This window comes from Chrysochloris asiatica, unplaced genomic scaffold, assembly GCF_000296735.1.
Source record: "Chrysochloris asiatica unplaced genomic scaffold, ChrAsi1.0 scaffold00062, whole genome shotgun sequence".
Classification (NCBI taxonomy): Eukaryota; Metazoa; Chordata; class Mammalia; order Afrosoricida; family Chrysochloridae; genus Chrysochloris; species Chrysochloris asiatica.
The window spans coordinates 905,775-917,311 of NW_006408580.1; the positions used below are offsets into that span (position 1 = coordinate 905,775).

The following is an 11,537-nucleotide window of genomic DNA, read 5'->3' on the forward strand; positions in this document are numbered from 1 at the left end:
ATCTGTTTAACACAGCCACTGGAGTCTTAATTTTATCATTGCAGGTTCTACTTGGTTCCTTTTCAGCTCGTTTTTAGTTTTTAAAGTTTCTTTATCACACTGCTAACAATTCTTATCTTCATGAGCATAGTAAGCATAACTGTTTTACATTAACATGTCTGGCAAATTCTAATATGAGGAATGTCTGTGCAGCTGTTATCTGCTGTATGTCTTGATTCTTACACATGTTGTCTTGTTTGAAGATGTTAGTTATCTTTGTTTAAATCAGGTGGGGTTTTTTTTTTTTAATATTTTACTGTGTTTTTAGTGAAGGTTTACACAGCAGTTTAGATGCACACTCTAGCAATTTCTATACAAATTTGCTCAGTGGCATTGATTATAGTCTGTACAATGCAGGAAACATTCTCAATATTTCCATTCTGGTTGTTCTAGTCCCATTAATCTAATTTCCCTACCTCCTTCCCTTCTTATCTTTGTTTTAAAGTAATTGGTGACCATTTGGCCTCATAGATGGTTTTTAGAGGAGCATAGTATTCATGGGTGATATTCTTTTTGTGTGAATCAATCTTTTAGCTAAAATGTGACCTCTGGCACTGGTTTGGGTTCGAGACTCAAAGAGTATTTCAGTGAATTTTTTGTTTTGTTTTTAGGAATTTGATGCTTGGCTCCACATTTTTCTCCCATTCTATCAAAATGCGTCACTGTAGCTCTGATCAGAACAGACGGCAGAGGTAGCTGGGCACCATCTAGTCTCAGGGTAAATGAGGCCGTGGTTCCTATAGACTAATTTCTTGAGTCTTTGGTTTCTGAGGGTTTTTAGCCCTATGTAACAAGACATTCCTGAACCTAAAGCCCATTTTGATCAGCTCGTAATGCCTTTTCCTTTCCCTACGAAATGGGGATAATAGTGTTTAAACCATACACTCTTCATGAGGATTAAATTACAGCTTTTGTGCTTCAGGATGCAGCCATATCTGAAAAGATTATTTCTGGTAATGCCTAGTTTTATCAGTTTGAGTTGGGCTCACTACCAACTATGATTCTTTCCTGTGCCAACAGTGTGATGACTGGGAGGTTTATGGGTGGTTAATCCTAGGGCTGAGTGGCAGAGTGGGGCTTGCTAGATCCACAGCAGACAGTGGGGTAGGTACACTGAGACCCTTCCTAGGAGACTGGTCTCTCACTTGCCACTGAGCAGGGTTCCCCTCTTCAAAGTGTCATGTTGAGTGGCTTATTAATGTCCAGGCAACAAATATTTTTTTTACTCCCCCCCACCCCAGCTCACAGTTGTTGGGAACCCTATTTCTCAGAAACGATGATTGGCGCCTATGGGAGGAGTCAGGTGGGAGATATTTAGTGCTTAAATGGCATCTTTGGCTCATACCATGCTTTTCAACTATTAAGTACCTATTCTATGGTAGGTACTCCGTCTCACTCACCTCTGGGGTGAGGCTGGAGGGACCTGTCTTTTGAAGGAGCTGGGATGATGAGGGTGGGGGCCAACAAATACAGCATATTTGCCCTGTCGGCTTGGCCAGTCTGGTCCAGGTGTACCCTCTCCACATCAGCTGTAGGGCAGGTCATATACACAAAAGATTTGGAATAACGTCCAGATAGGTTGGACACCAACCCCTCCCCCAACTCTTGCCTCCAGGGACCAACGCCAGTGTTAACTGATGAGATATTCTGACTTCCTGAAAGAACTTGAGCAATTATATGATCTTTGTACCTGTTTTCCCCCATCTGAAACTGAAAATGACAACTCAGGAACTGTGAGGATTTGTAAAATGATCTGGAAAAAAAAACAACACTGGATCTACAGTTGGTGCTTAGAACAGTCTGGCACACAAATGGTGTTTTCAAAGCACTTAGAAAAACACCTGGCACATTAGTACTCAATGAGCACACAGAGTAACGCCCACCACACAGCTGGCACTCGATAACCACAGGGGTATCAGTAAGCACACAGTACACAGTTAGGCAGAGTTGGTGCTTGTTGCTATTGTTAAGTGCCATCAAGTCGGTTCCAACTTGTGACCTGTACAGGGTTTCCGAGAAGCAGCTGGTGGGTCTGAACTGCCGACCTTGCGGTAAGCCGTCCAGTGCTTATCCTACAGCGCCACACAACAAGGACTTAATAAATGACAAACATTCAAACAACAGATCACACTGCCGAGTGAGGAACAAGCTGGAGCTTTATATATATACAGCAAAAGATACAAGGGTATCAATAAGAAAATACACTGTGCTCAGACACAACCCCCTCCTCGTGAGAACACCCCAGGTTAAGGAAAGAGGGAAAGGGATGTAACCATAAATTAAAAGAGGAGAGCTGCTGCTCTAAGGGGGAAACACAAGCATGGAACACTGCCTAGGGAAGAGACAGGGCCTCTTTGTCCCCTCAGGAGAGCAATACAGCGGCACATGACAACAGTGGCCCCCAAGTGAGCCTGGACTACCTGGCAAGGGCACCTAACATGGATAAGAGAACAGGAGAACAGGGAGCACACACAGGGAAGGGAATGACACCGATGGTTTCCTTCTGTGGGACAGAACATAGGGCCCCTCAGTTTACATCCATGCTGTCAGAGCTGGGAGGGGAACCACAGGCAGAGGGGCCTGGGGGACCAGATAAGTCAGGCTGGGGTCGCAGACGTCGCGCCACATCCTGGCGCTGGTAGAAGAGAACATAGGCTGCTTTGGACTGCAAGGAGAAAACAGGAGTCAGTGTGGGCTGGGAGGCGGGGGGTGTGGAGTCAACAGAAGGCAAGAGTAGAAGAAAGGAGGTTGGAAAACACACCTCAATCTCGTCCTCGGTCACCTGGGAGACACTGCTGTCATCAAAGTAGTGCCACTGGCCGCTGTCCTTGTTGCAGGCAAATGTGGTGTCTGTAAGAGAGAGGGAGGGGAGAGCTGACCACACTTAACCTTCATGCCCACCCCCCAAGAGGCACCCCAGTCACTCCTACTCCTTCCACCCTGGAGCACCTCAGCACAGGCTCACATACCCACTAGGGATGTCCCCACAACCCCTGTCAGACCCCCAGGAAGTCCCCTGCCCACAGCCTGGCACATACAGTGTCCATCACGCAGGCCTCCGTAATGGTTTGAAACCGCGATGAGATCGTATTTGTACAGCTCTGGGTCAGAATCGCTGTGTGGTTTGATGACAAATTTGGAGAGGTCCAAGTCTCTGCAGGTGGAGAGAGGGTTAATACTGGTGTCCTCCGACCACCCATGTCCTCCAAAGTCATCCGTACTCCCACTCCATCCCCTCCCCACAGGCTACCACCGACCGGATAGGGAACTCCACAAGGATGTCAATCTTCTCTCGGGAGAACTTGGTGTAGGAAAAGCGCTTCAAGTGGATAATCAGGATCTCAGGTAGCATCCACAGGTCTAGCTTCTTAGTGGCCAGTCGGTGCTGCTTACAGTTGGGGCAGTACCTACAGACAGAGCCTGAGTCAGTAAACAGATCTTTTCTGAACACCTACCTTTGACCTTCATGTTACAATTCTGGTCCACAGAGAGGCTGATCTTTTTGTCTGTCTGTTACCCTGGTTTGGTTTCTGCACATGTTAACATTCTTTTGTGCTATTTTGTATTTTCGTTTGATTTCTGACCCATGGGGAGGCTAGTTTTATTTAAGAGCTTGTCTCTATCCATCTAGTTTTCTCTTCACATTTCATTTTCATTCATTCATTCACCACTTATAGACTGCCTACTATTTAATCCTTTGGCACTATTTTATCATTCTGTTTCATTTCTGATTCATGGAAATGCTGGTCTTACTTTTGAGTCTGGCTTTAATCTTTCTGGTTCTCTCTTTATGCTTTATTTGTTTACTCTGCAAATATCTATTGAGTGTCTACTACACACCCAATATTATTATAAACAGTGAGACTAAACACATAGTGAGCTTTAAAAAGTCTTCACCCTCAAGGAGTTTATTCACTAATGAAGAGAGCAAGCAACATTGCAAAAGGGGATATGTGCCATGCTACTGAGTGGTATTACTCAGTGGTTATTATTAAGCTAGAAAGAAAAGAACATGAAGAAGGAGAGAAAGATGATGGGTGGGTGGAGGGCATGTCATTTGACAGGACAGCAGTAAGAGAAGGTCACTCTGATAAAGTGGCATTTGATCAGAGCCCTGAGCAAAGACAGTAGAATTCTGTGGTTAACTGGAAGAAAGAGAATTCTTGGCAGAAGAAACCCAAAACTCACTGCCGATTACAACTCATAGAGACTCAGAGTCTGCTACTCATAGGATTTCCAAGACTCTAAGTCTTTACAAAGCCACAAGTCTTGTGGACAAATATGCCTAAGCTGCTGGTGGCTCCTGTTGCAGGAGAAGATTGAGCAAGGAGAGAAGGAGATGTGTTGAAAGTGGTGACAGGGATCTCATCATATATTCACAGCCACCCAACCCCCAACGGTTACCATTCTGGCCCCTTACCAGGGGTTCTCCTTCTCCAGAGTCTCCACCGTGGTAAAGAGCTCAATGCACTCCTGCAGGCGCACGGGAGCTTTCTTCAGCACATAACTAACACATTCATGCTTTACGTAGCCCTAGGGGTGAGGGAATGACAACTGGGTATAAAGATGGAGCAGAGGTGGAAGGCACATGCCAGCCGGTTAAGAACACAATTTTGAAGCTAGGCACTCGAGGCCCTGGGAGTCTAGTGGGTGTTCAAGTTGAGCCTGGGCCTGGATCTCCTGGCTGAAGGAGTTAGAGGGGAGGATATGTGAAGAACTGAGGAGGGAACAGGTTGAAAGGTGCTCCCCCACCCGTGGAACCTCTTTTACCTCAGCCTCCACCTCGTCATAGTAACGTTTCTTCATCTCTGGCTCCCAGTCGATAGCAATGTACGGCTGGGCTAGGAGTGAGGGACAGTAGGTGGTCAATAGGACCTGTTGCCAAGAAATCCCTCCACCCACCTCCCCAACAACATCTCACAGCTGAAGGAGACACCATGGCCATCTTCACTGAAGGTCATGCGGTCACTGGTCCCATTGGAATTCACTGTCTGCAGGGTGAACAGCTGCCTGCGCCGGGACCTCTGGGGCCAGTTAGAAGGGCCCGGGGAGTTGTCTGCAGGAGCCCGGTTCCTGCCCATGGCTCCAGAGCTGGGCCCGGCTTGCTCTGGGCCAGGGTCTTGAAGGCCGCCCCCAGCCGTTTGCCCAGACTTAGAGGCATTGCCCTTATTCTCCATGTCTCCTACGACAAGAGAAGATGTCAGAGGTGGGATTATCTGAAGATGAGCCCTAAGTCAGTCAGACCTACCAAGATCCTCTAACTCCATCTTCTCATCCCCTCACCCTTACTCAAGCCTGTAGAGACCCTCACTCAGCCTTGTGGATCCTCTCCTTCCTCTTCCTCACCTTTCTCCTCCCCATCGTCCTCATCATCTGAATTGGGCCTGGCCACGTAGCGTCTGCCAACAAAGGAGAGGAGACTTTCAAGGTAGGAAGCACAAGAGCAGTGATGAGCAGAACCTGGAATTTTACTTAATTATGGTGGAACACTACTGATAAACACACATAGTTACTAACTATGAACCCAGAAGGCCAGAGGAGGCGGAATATAAATACATGAAGAGGTTGGGAATTTAAGTATGATAAACAACTAGTAAAGAGACACAAACAGCTGTAGACTTTGATCAGGGAAAGCCTGAGTAAGTAGGCTTGTGAGGAAAGATTGAGGGAGGAGAGATTAAGCCAGAAAATGTATCACTTGAATCTAGATTTCAACTACGATAAAAATCTATCAGTAAAATCACAAATAGCCAAGTGTCCCCAAAGAGGAGACAATTAAGGACAAGATGAAGTTGTCTGCATTTTGTCTGTTGTTTACCTCTGCTTCCTCAGCACCTAAGAGAAGCAGTGGCAAACCCAGAGGTTTGGAAGAAATAAACCTATAAGGTTCCTCCACAGCCATGTTAAAAGTGAGCTGACTTTTGTATAGTTCAAACTCCATGTCCCCCTATCCCTCAGGAAGGGCATACTCACGAGAGCCGGTACAGCAGGATGTGATACAAGGCATCCCAAGTGAGCCGGTCACGAGGCACCGACAACAGGAGCGGGTGTCCAAAAAGCACCAGGCCATAGTAAGAGTTGTTGAAGTCTGGGGCTGGAGAGCGCTCCCGCAAGTAGATAGGAAGCACAACGTCCTCTCTTAAGCCCTCGCCGGTTCCAGCCCTAGCTGACACCTCGTATCTGCGGGGAGTAGGCATCATTTTATTTCTGTGATATTATTTTTAAATACTTTCTCATTATCAGAGTACTTGAGAGAGTTAACAAAAATGTTCATTGAAAAAGGGATTTAAGGTTTTTTGCATAGCAACTAAAAAATAATAATAATAAACTTGGTTTACAAAGAACTGATCTACTTACAAAGCACATCCTATTTTAGTTTTGCCTTACCCTAAGATTTGAATTTTTTGAAAATTTCCAAAAACATAATTTGACCAATCCTCAACTTTATATGGAGTCCTGGTGTGGCTCTGTATGATAAGTAATGAACTGTTCACCGCAAGGTCGGTGATTCAAACCCACCAGTAGCAACTTGGAAACTCTATACAGGGTTGCTATGAGTCGGAATCAACTCAATGGCACTTAACAACAACTTTATATGGAGTGGCAAAGTGCCCTAAGTAGCTAAAACAATGTTGAAAGGGGTAAACAAAGTTGTAAGACTCACAATTACTATTTAAAAACATACTATATTCACCCGTGGAGTCCTGGTGTGGTGCTGTAGGATAAGCACTGGACTGTTAACCACAAGGTCGGCAGTCCAAACTCAACAGATGCTCCTCAGAAACCCTTTACAGGGTTGCTATGAGTCAGAACCTACTTGACAGCACTTAACAACAACAGGCTAAGATAAAATTTAACAACAAAAATAACAACTGTAGGCAAGGATGTGGGGAAACTGTAATGTTAATCCACTGCTGGAGGGAATGCAAAATGGTATAGCCAAGGCGAACAACAATGTTACCGTTCCTCAAAAAACTGAAAACAGAACTACCACATGACCCGGCAATTCCACTCTTAAGTTGTTGTTGCATGAGGAAAAATAAGTGTTCCGGAATACTCATAGTTCGCAATGCTGTCCATAGCTTGTCATGATCCACACAATCGAAAGCCACCACTCGTCCGTCAGTTTGTCATACTATGGTGGCTTGTGTGCTGCTCTGATTCTGGAAGCTATGCAATGAGTATTTTAAATACCAGCAGGGTCACCCATGGTGGACAGGTTTCAGATGAGCTTCCAGACAAAGACAGACTAGGAAGAAGGAGTGACGAACTACTTCTGAATATTTAGTCATTGCAAACCTTATGAATGGGCTCAAGTGTAACAACAATTATGAAGATGGCCCAGTGTTTTGTTCTGTAGTGCATAGTGTTGCTATGAGTAGGAAAGACTTGAACGCACTAATAACAAATCTTCAAATATCAAGGTATTGTCATATCTGAATTGGGTGACTTGAAATCTAAATTAAAAACTCCATTTTGAATTAAGATGTTCATTTTAGCTTTTCTAAAGAAACCATTCAGCCTTTTTGTCAAGGTTTTATAGCTTGAATAACAAAGAAGATCCAGATAAAGAACTGCTTGGTGTCTGTTAAAAATGTTTACACAGCTAGCCCCAGAGACAGCAAGAGGATAAGAGACGAACTGATAATGTTAAATGAAGTTGTTGTTGTTACTGTTAAGTGCGAGAGTCAATTCCGACTCACAGCGACCCTGTATAGGGATTCCAAGAAGCAGCTGGTGGCTTTGAACCACCAACCTTGAGGTTAGCAGTACAAATGTTTATCCTACAGTGCCACACACTAAGACTCCAAAATGAAGTTAGACTGTAATTAACTTTGTGGCTAAAATAGGTACATATCAAGTCTATTTGACTCACTAGGACATTTCATTGATTGCCTTTTGTAAATTTATAACTAAGGTAGCTACTGGCATAAAGGAAAAAACTAATTGTAACAGAAAAATTGATCCTTGAGAAATGCTTTGTTGAATACTGTTGAATGATGATGCATGGAGGAGATTACAATCATTGCAATGAAACAATGAGTGTAAAACCAATGTTCTCCCATGTATACTATCTCTCAATTCACAATAGAAACTTTTAAAAACTACTTTGTTGAATAAATCTCAAGATGTAGCAACCTGAGAATGCAGAAAATAAGCTTACTGATAACATTTAAACTTGTAGCTTAACAAACTCTCTGTAACTTTTGCCATGCTTACTCCCCTCTTCTAAGTGCCTAACAAGCATATATCCATTGTTTATTTCACCTTTTAAAAACCTACACTGTGTAGAGTGGACAGAGATGGGCAACTTGGACATTGGATACTCAAATGGGGAGGGGGGACTACAAAGGCAAGAATTGACTGGCTTTCAAGGGGGAACCTAGTGCTAGGGAGCATGGAGGAAGGCAGAATCTCGAGTGTAGGGGGTGGGCTTCTAGGATATACCCTTCGGTTGGTCCATGATGCATGGAGGGGATTGGAACCATGGCAATGAGATGATATACGATGGAATGAATGTAAAAATAAAGTTCTCTCATGTAAACTACCATATCATTCACAATAAAACATTAAAAAAAAAAAAAACCTACACTGTGTAGATACAGAACTTCCAAATGGCAAGGAAGTAGATTTCAAGATAAAGCAGATGTTTTAAAGTGGAAAAGAAGTTAATAAACTACAGGGTAACTTCAAAGAAATTAATACACCTTCACATCAAAATTAAAAAGGAAAATCAGAAAGATTTAGTATACATTAACACAATAGAAATGAAAATGAATACGTTGTCTACAAAAAACACATTAAAAAGATGGATAAATAAATTAAGATAGAGCCAGTCTAAATAACCATCAACAGAACAATGGTTAAACAAATTTTGGTATATACATTCAATGGAATACTACTATGAATTAACTGAATAATAATGAATCTGCAAAACACCTCACAACATAGATGAACCTGGAGGACATTATGCTGAGTGAAATTAGTCAATCACAAAAGGACAAATATTGTATGAGATTACTATAAAAATTTAAGGGAAAGTTTCCATACTTAAAGAAACATTCTTTGAAGGTTACCGGGGTGGGAGGAAGGGGAGAGTAATTCACTGGCTAGAGGGTAGATATATGTTAACATGGGTGATGGGGCAGGCAATGTACAACAAAAGAGAGATGAGCAGCGGAAACATGAAGGTAGCGGGAGACACCAGGTAGAATGCAAAAGTGAGCAGAGGTAAATACTGTTAACTAATGGTACATGAAGGGGACTACAATCATTATAATGAAGCAAGGTATGATTTGAATGTAAAACTGATGATCTGCTTTGGAAACCTTCGTTTGATTCACAATTACAGTTTAAACAATAGTCCACAAAGACAATGTTCTATATCCTACTTCAGTGAGTAGTGTCTGGGATCTTGAAAGCTCATGAGCATCAGTCTAAGGTGCAGCTACTGGTCTCTCCATGTGCAGAAGAAAGAAGAGTGATGAGAACTGAAGAGGCTTGGAATCAATTAATACAATGGAGTAACGGAGCATGTGCCCATCAGTCTCCACAACTCTGAGACCAGAGGAACTAGACACTGATCTGCAATCACTACCAACTGCCCTGAAAGGGATCCCATGAGAGGGGCCCAGATAAGAGTCGGAGAAAATGTGGAACAAAACTCAACATTATTTTAAAAAACATTGTTTTAAAAAATAATAAAAGACCGGGTTTACAGGTCAAAAAGAGACTGGAGGAATCTGAGGCTATGGCACTCAACCACCCTTCACGTAACAACAACAACAAAATAAAGTAACATTTAGAGAAAAAAAAAAAAACATTTTGTTTTTTGAGGTGTACAGCTATAGGATCAGCACTCGACTGTGAACCACAAGGTCGGCAGTTCAAACCCACCAGCTGCTCCTCAGAAACCCTATACTAGTATACTAGGTTGCTATGAATCAAAATCGACTCAATGGCATTAAACAACAACATGAGTAAGGAATTGAGATCAACATATAATGAAAAAAATGAAAACAGTAGTCTCCCTCACATAATAAAAGAAATCATTTGAGTACATCCTATGTAAGAATCTGTGTCACCTGTCATCATCCCACTGAGAGCCTCAAGCCTCCTGCCTGAAGAGGCAGAGGAGGGTAAGATAAGATTTGATTAAGGTGGAGACCATATAAAAAGATGAGAAAGCTCCCGAGGAACCACCATATTCCTCGATCCCCTCACTCACATGAAGATATCATCGCGGTCCAAAATACTGTTGAGAGGGTCTTCCAGCTGGTAGATCTTATAGAAGCGGTGACTAAAGACATCAGCCACCATCATCTGGGAAAGGGATGTAGAAAGAAGACTGGTCAGTCTGCAAGGTCTCCCCATCCCCTTCTGCCTCCCTGACCCTGACTCTCACCCTTCTTCCATCAGTAGATCCTTACCCTGTCTGGCTGGACACCTGTGTGTTTGGACAGAGCCACACACAGATCCGAGATTTTGCCCTTCTTAGGAACAACAAGTCTGTGCTGTTGGAGAAACAGTATCCACATAAGATTACAAGGGGCATGTGGTGGGTGGGTTAATAAAGGAAACCGTGAGGTAGGGCAGAGGAACTAAGCAAACTCTAACTACATGCCCTTGTTCTGTCCCTATGAGCCTATTCCTCCCCATACCTGCTCTGGCTTGCGGCGAGGATCCATGGAGACATAGAAGACCTCCATGACCCTTTGTGGGTTGACAGGCAGCGGGACACTGAGGTAGCAGAAGGGGTCGAAGGTCACAGACACATTGCCACAATCAGGGCACACCAGTGTGGACTTGAAGAGGCCATGGAACGTGTCCACAATCACAGAATCGTTCCGCCGTTTGTGGTTCTGCCAGGCCTCCTGAGCCACCTCCTGTCAAGAGTGTAATCGTAAAGGGAGGCTTTGGTGTGTATGCATATGGAGCAGGGGGTTAGGGTTAGGACCACTACTACTAAAGTCAAAAAACAGAGTTATACCTACGAGTGTCTGAACACCATTCACTGTTAGGAATAGGATTTATTTTGGCAGGAGAGTGGGTTGGGTTTAATTATGGATTGGGTAAGGGAACAGAAGTGGGGTTAGAACTAAGGTTGGGACTGGAGTTGAAGACAAGTTCAGAGTGGAGGAACTTAACAGAAAATGATGTAAGTGTTGGATATCCCAGGAAGGCCAGAGAATCCCTGAGGAAGAGGTCCTAGAGGCTTTAATGGGGGCTCTCAAGACAGTGCTCTAGAAAGAACCCATGGGGATTCTACCTGATCAGGCCGCCCAGCAGCATCACACAGCTCCACATACTCCTTCTTCTTGACCCGATTGAGGTCCTCATGAAGCCCATCCAGGAGGAATGATAGCAGCTCCTGTGAGTCATGCTGCTGGTAGCCCAAAAACTGGGATGCAAAGTGGCCGACCTTGGTCTGGGAGAAGGGGCAAGGTCATCAAAGGGAGGGAGTTAGAAAGTCAAGAAAATGTGTGTGTTTGTGTTTT

General features: G+C 43.9%; 1 protein-coding gene across 1 annotated transcript in view; it reads right to left on the reverse strand.

Moving 5' to 3' along the window:
* Positions 1 to 2,566: 2,566 nt before the first annotated feature.
* The window catches only part of USP11 (ubiquitin specific peptidase 11), a 9,931-nt gene continuing 960 nt past the window's right edge, over positions 2,567 to 11,537 (reverse strand). Inside the window, exons 4-16 of the mRNA XM_006864224.1 lie at positions 11,309 to 11,467; positions 10,701 to 10,925; positions 10,470 to 10,553; positions 10,268 to 10,362; positions 6,013 to 6,219; positions 5,359 to 5,438; positions 4,976 to 5,188; positions 4,810 to 4,880; positions 4,460 to 4,572; positions 3,297 to 3,446; positions 3,078 to 3,193; positions 2,801 to 2,889; positions 2,567 to 2,704 (exon numbers count right to left, since the gene is read on the reverse strand). Coding sequence (XP_006864286.1) covers positions 2,567 to 2,704; positions 2,801 to 2,889; positions 3,078 to 3,193; positions 3,297 to 3,446; positions 4,460 to 4,572; positions 4,810 to 4,880; positions 4,976 to 5,188; positions 5,359 to 5,438; positions 6,013 to 6,219; positions 10,268 to 10,362; positions 10,470 to 10,553; positions 10,701 to 10,925; positions 11,309 to 11,467 — 1,740 coding nt within the window. The remainder of the gene's footprint in view (positions 2,705 to 2,800; positions 2,890 to 3,077; positions 3,194 to 3,296; positions 3,447 to 4,459; positions 4,573 to 4,809; positions 4,881 to 4,975; positions 5,189 to 5,358; positions 5,439 to 6,012; positions 6,220 to 10,267; positions 10,363 to 10,469; positions 10,554 to 10,700; positions 10,926 to 11,308; positions 11,468 to 11,537) is intronic.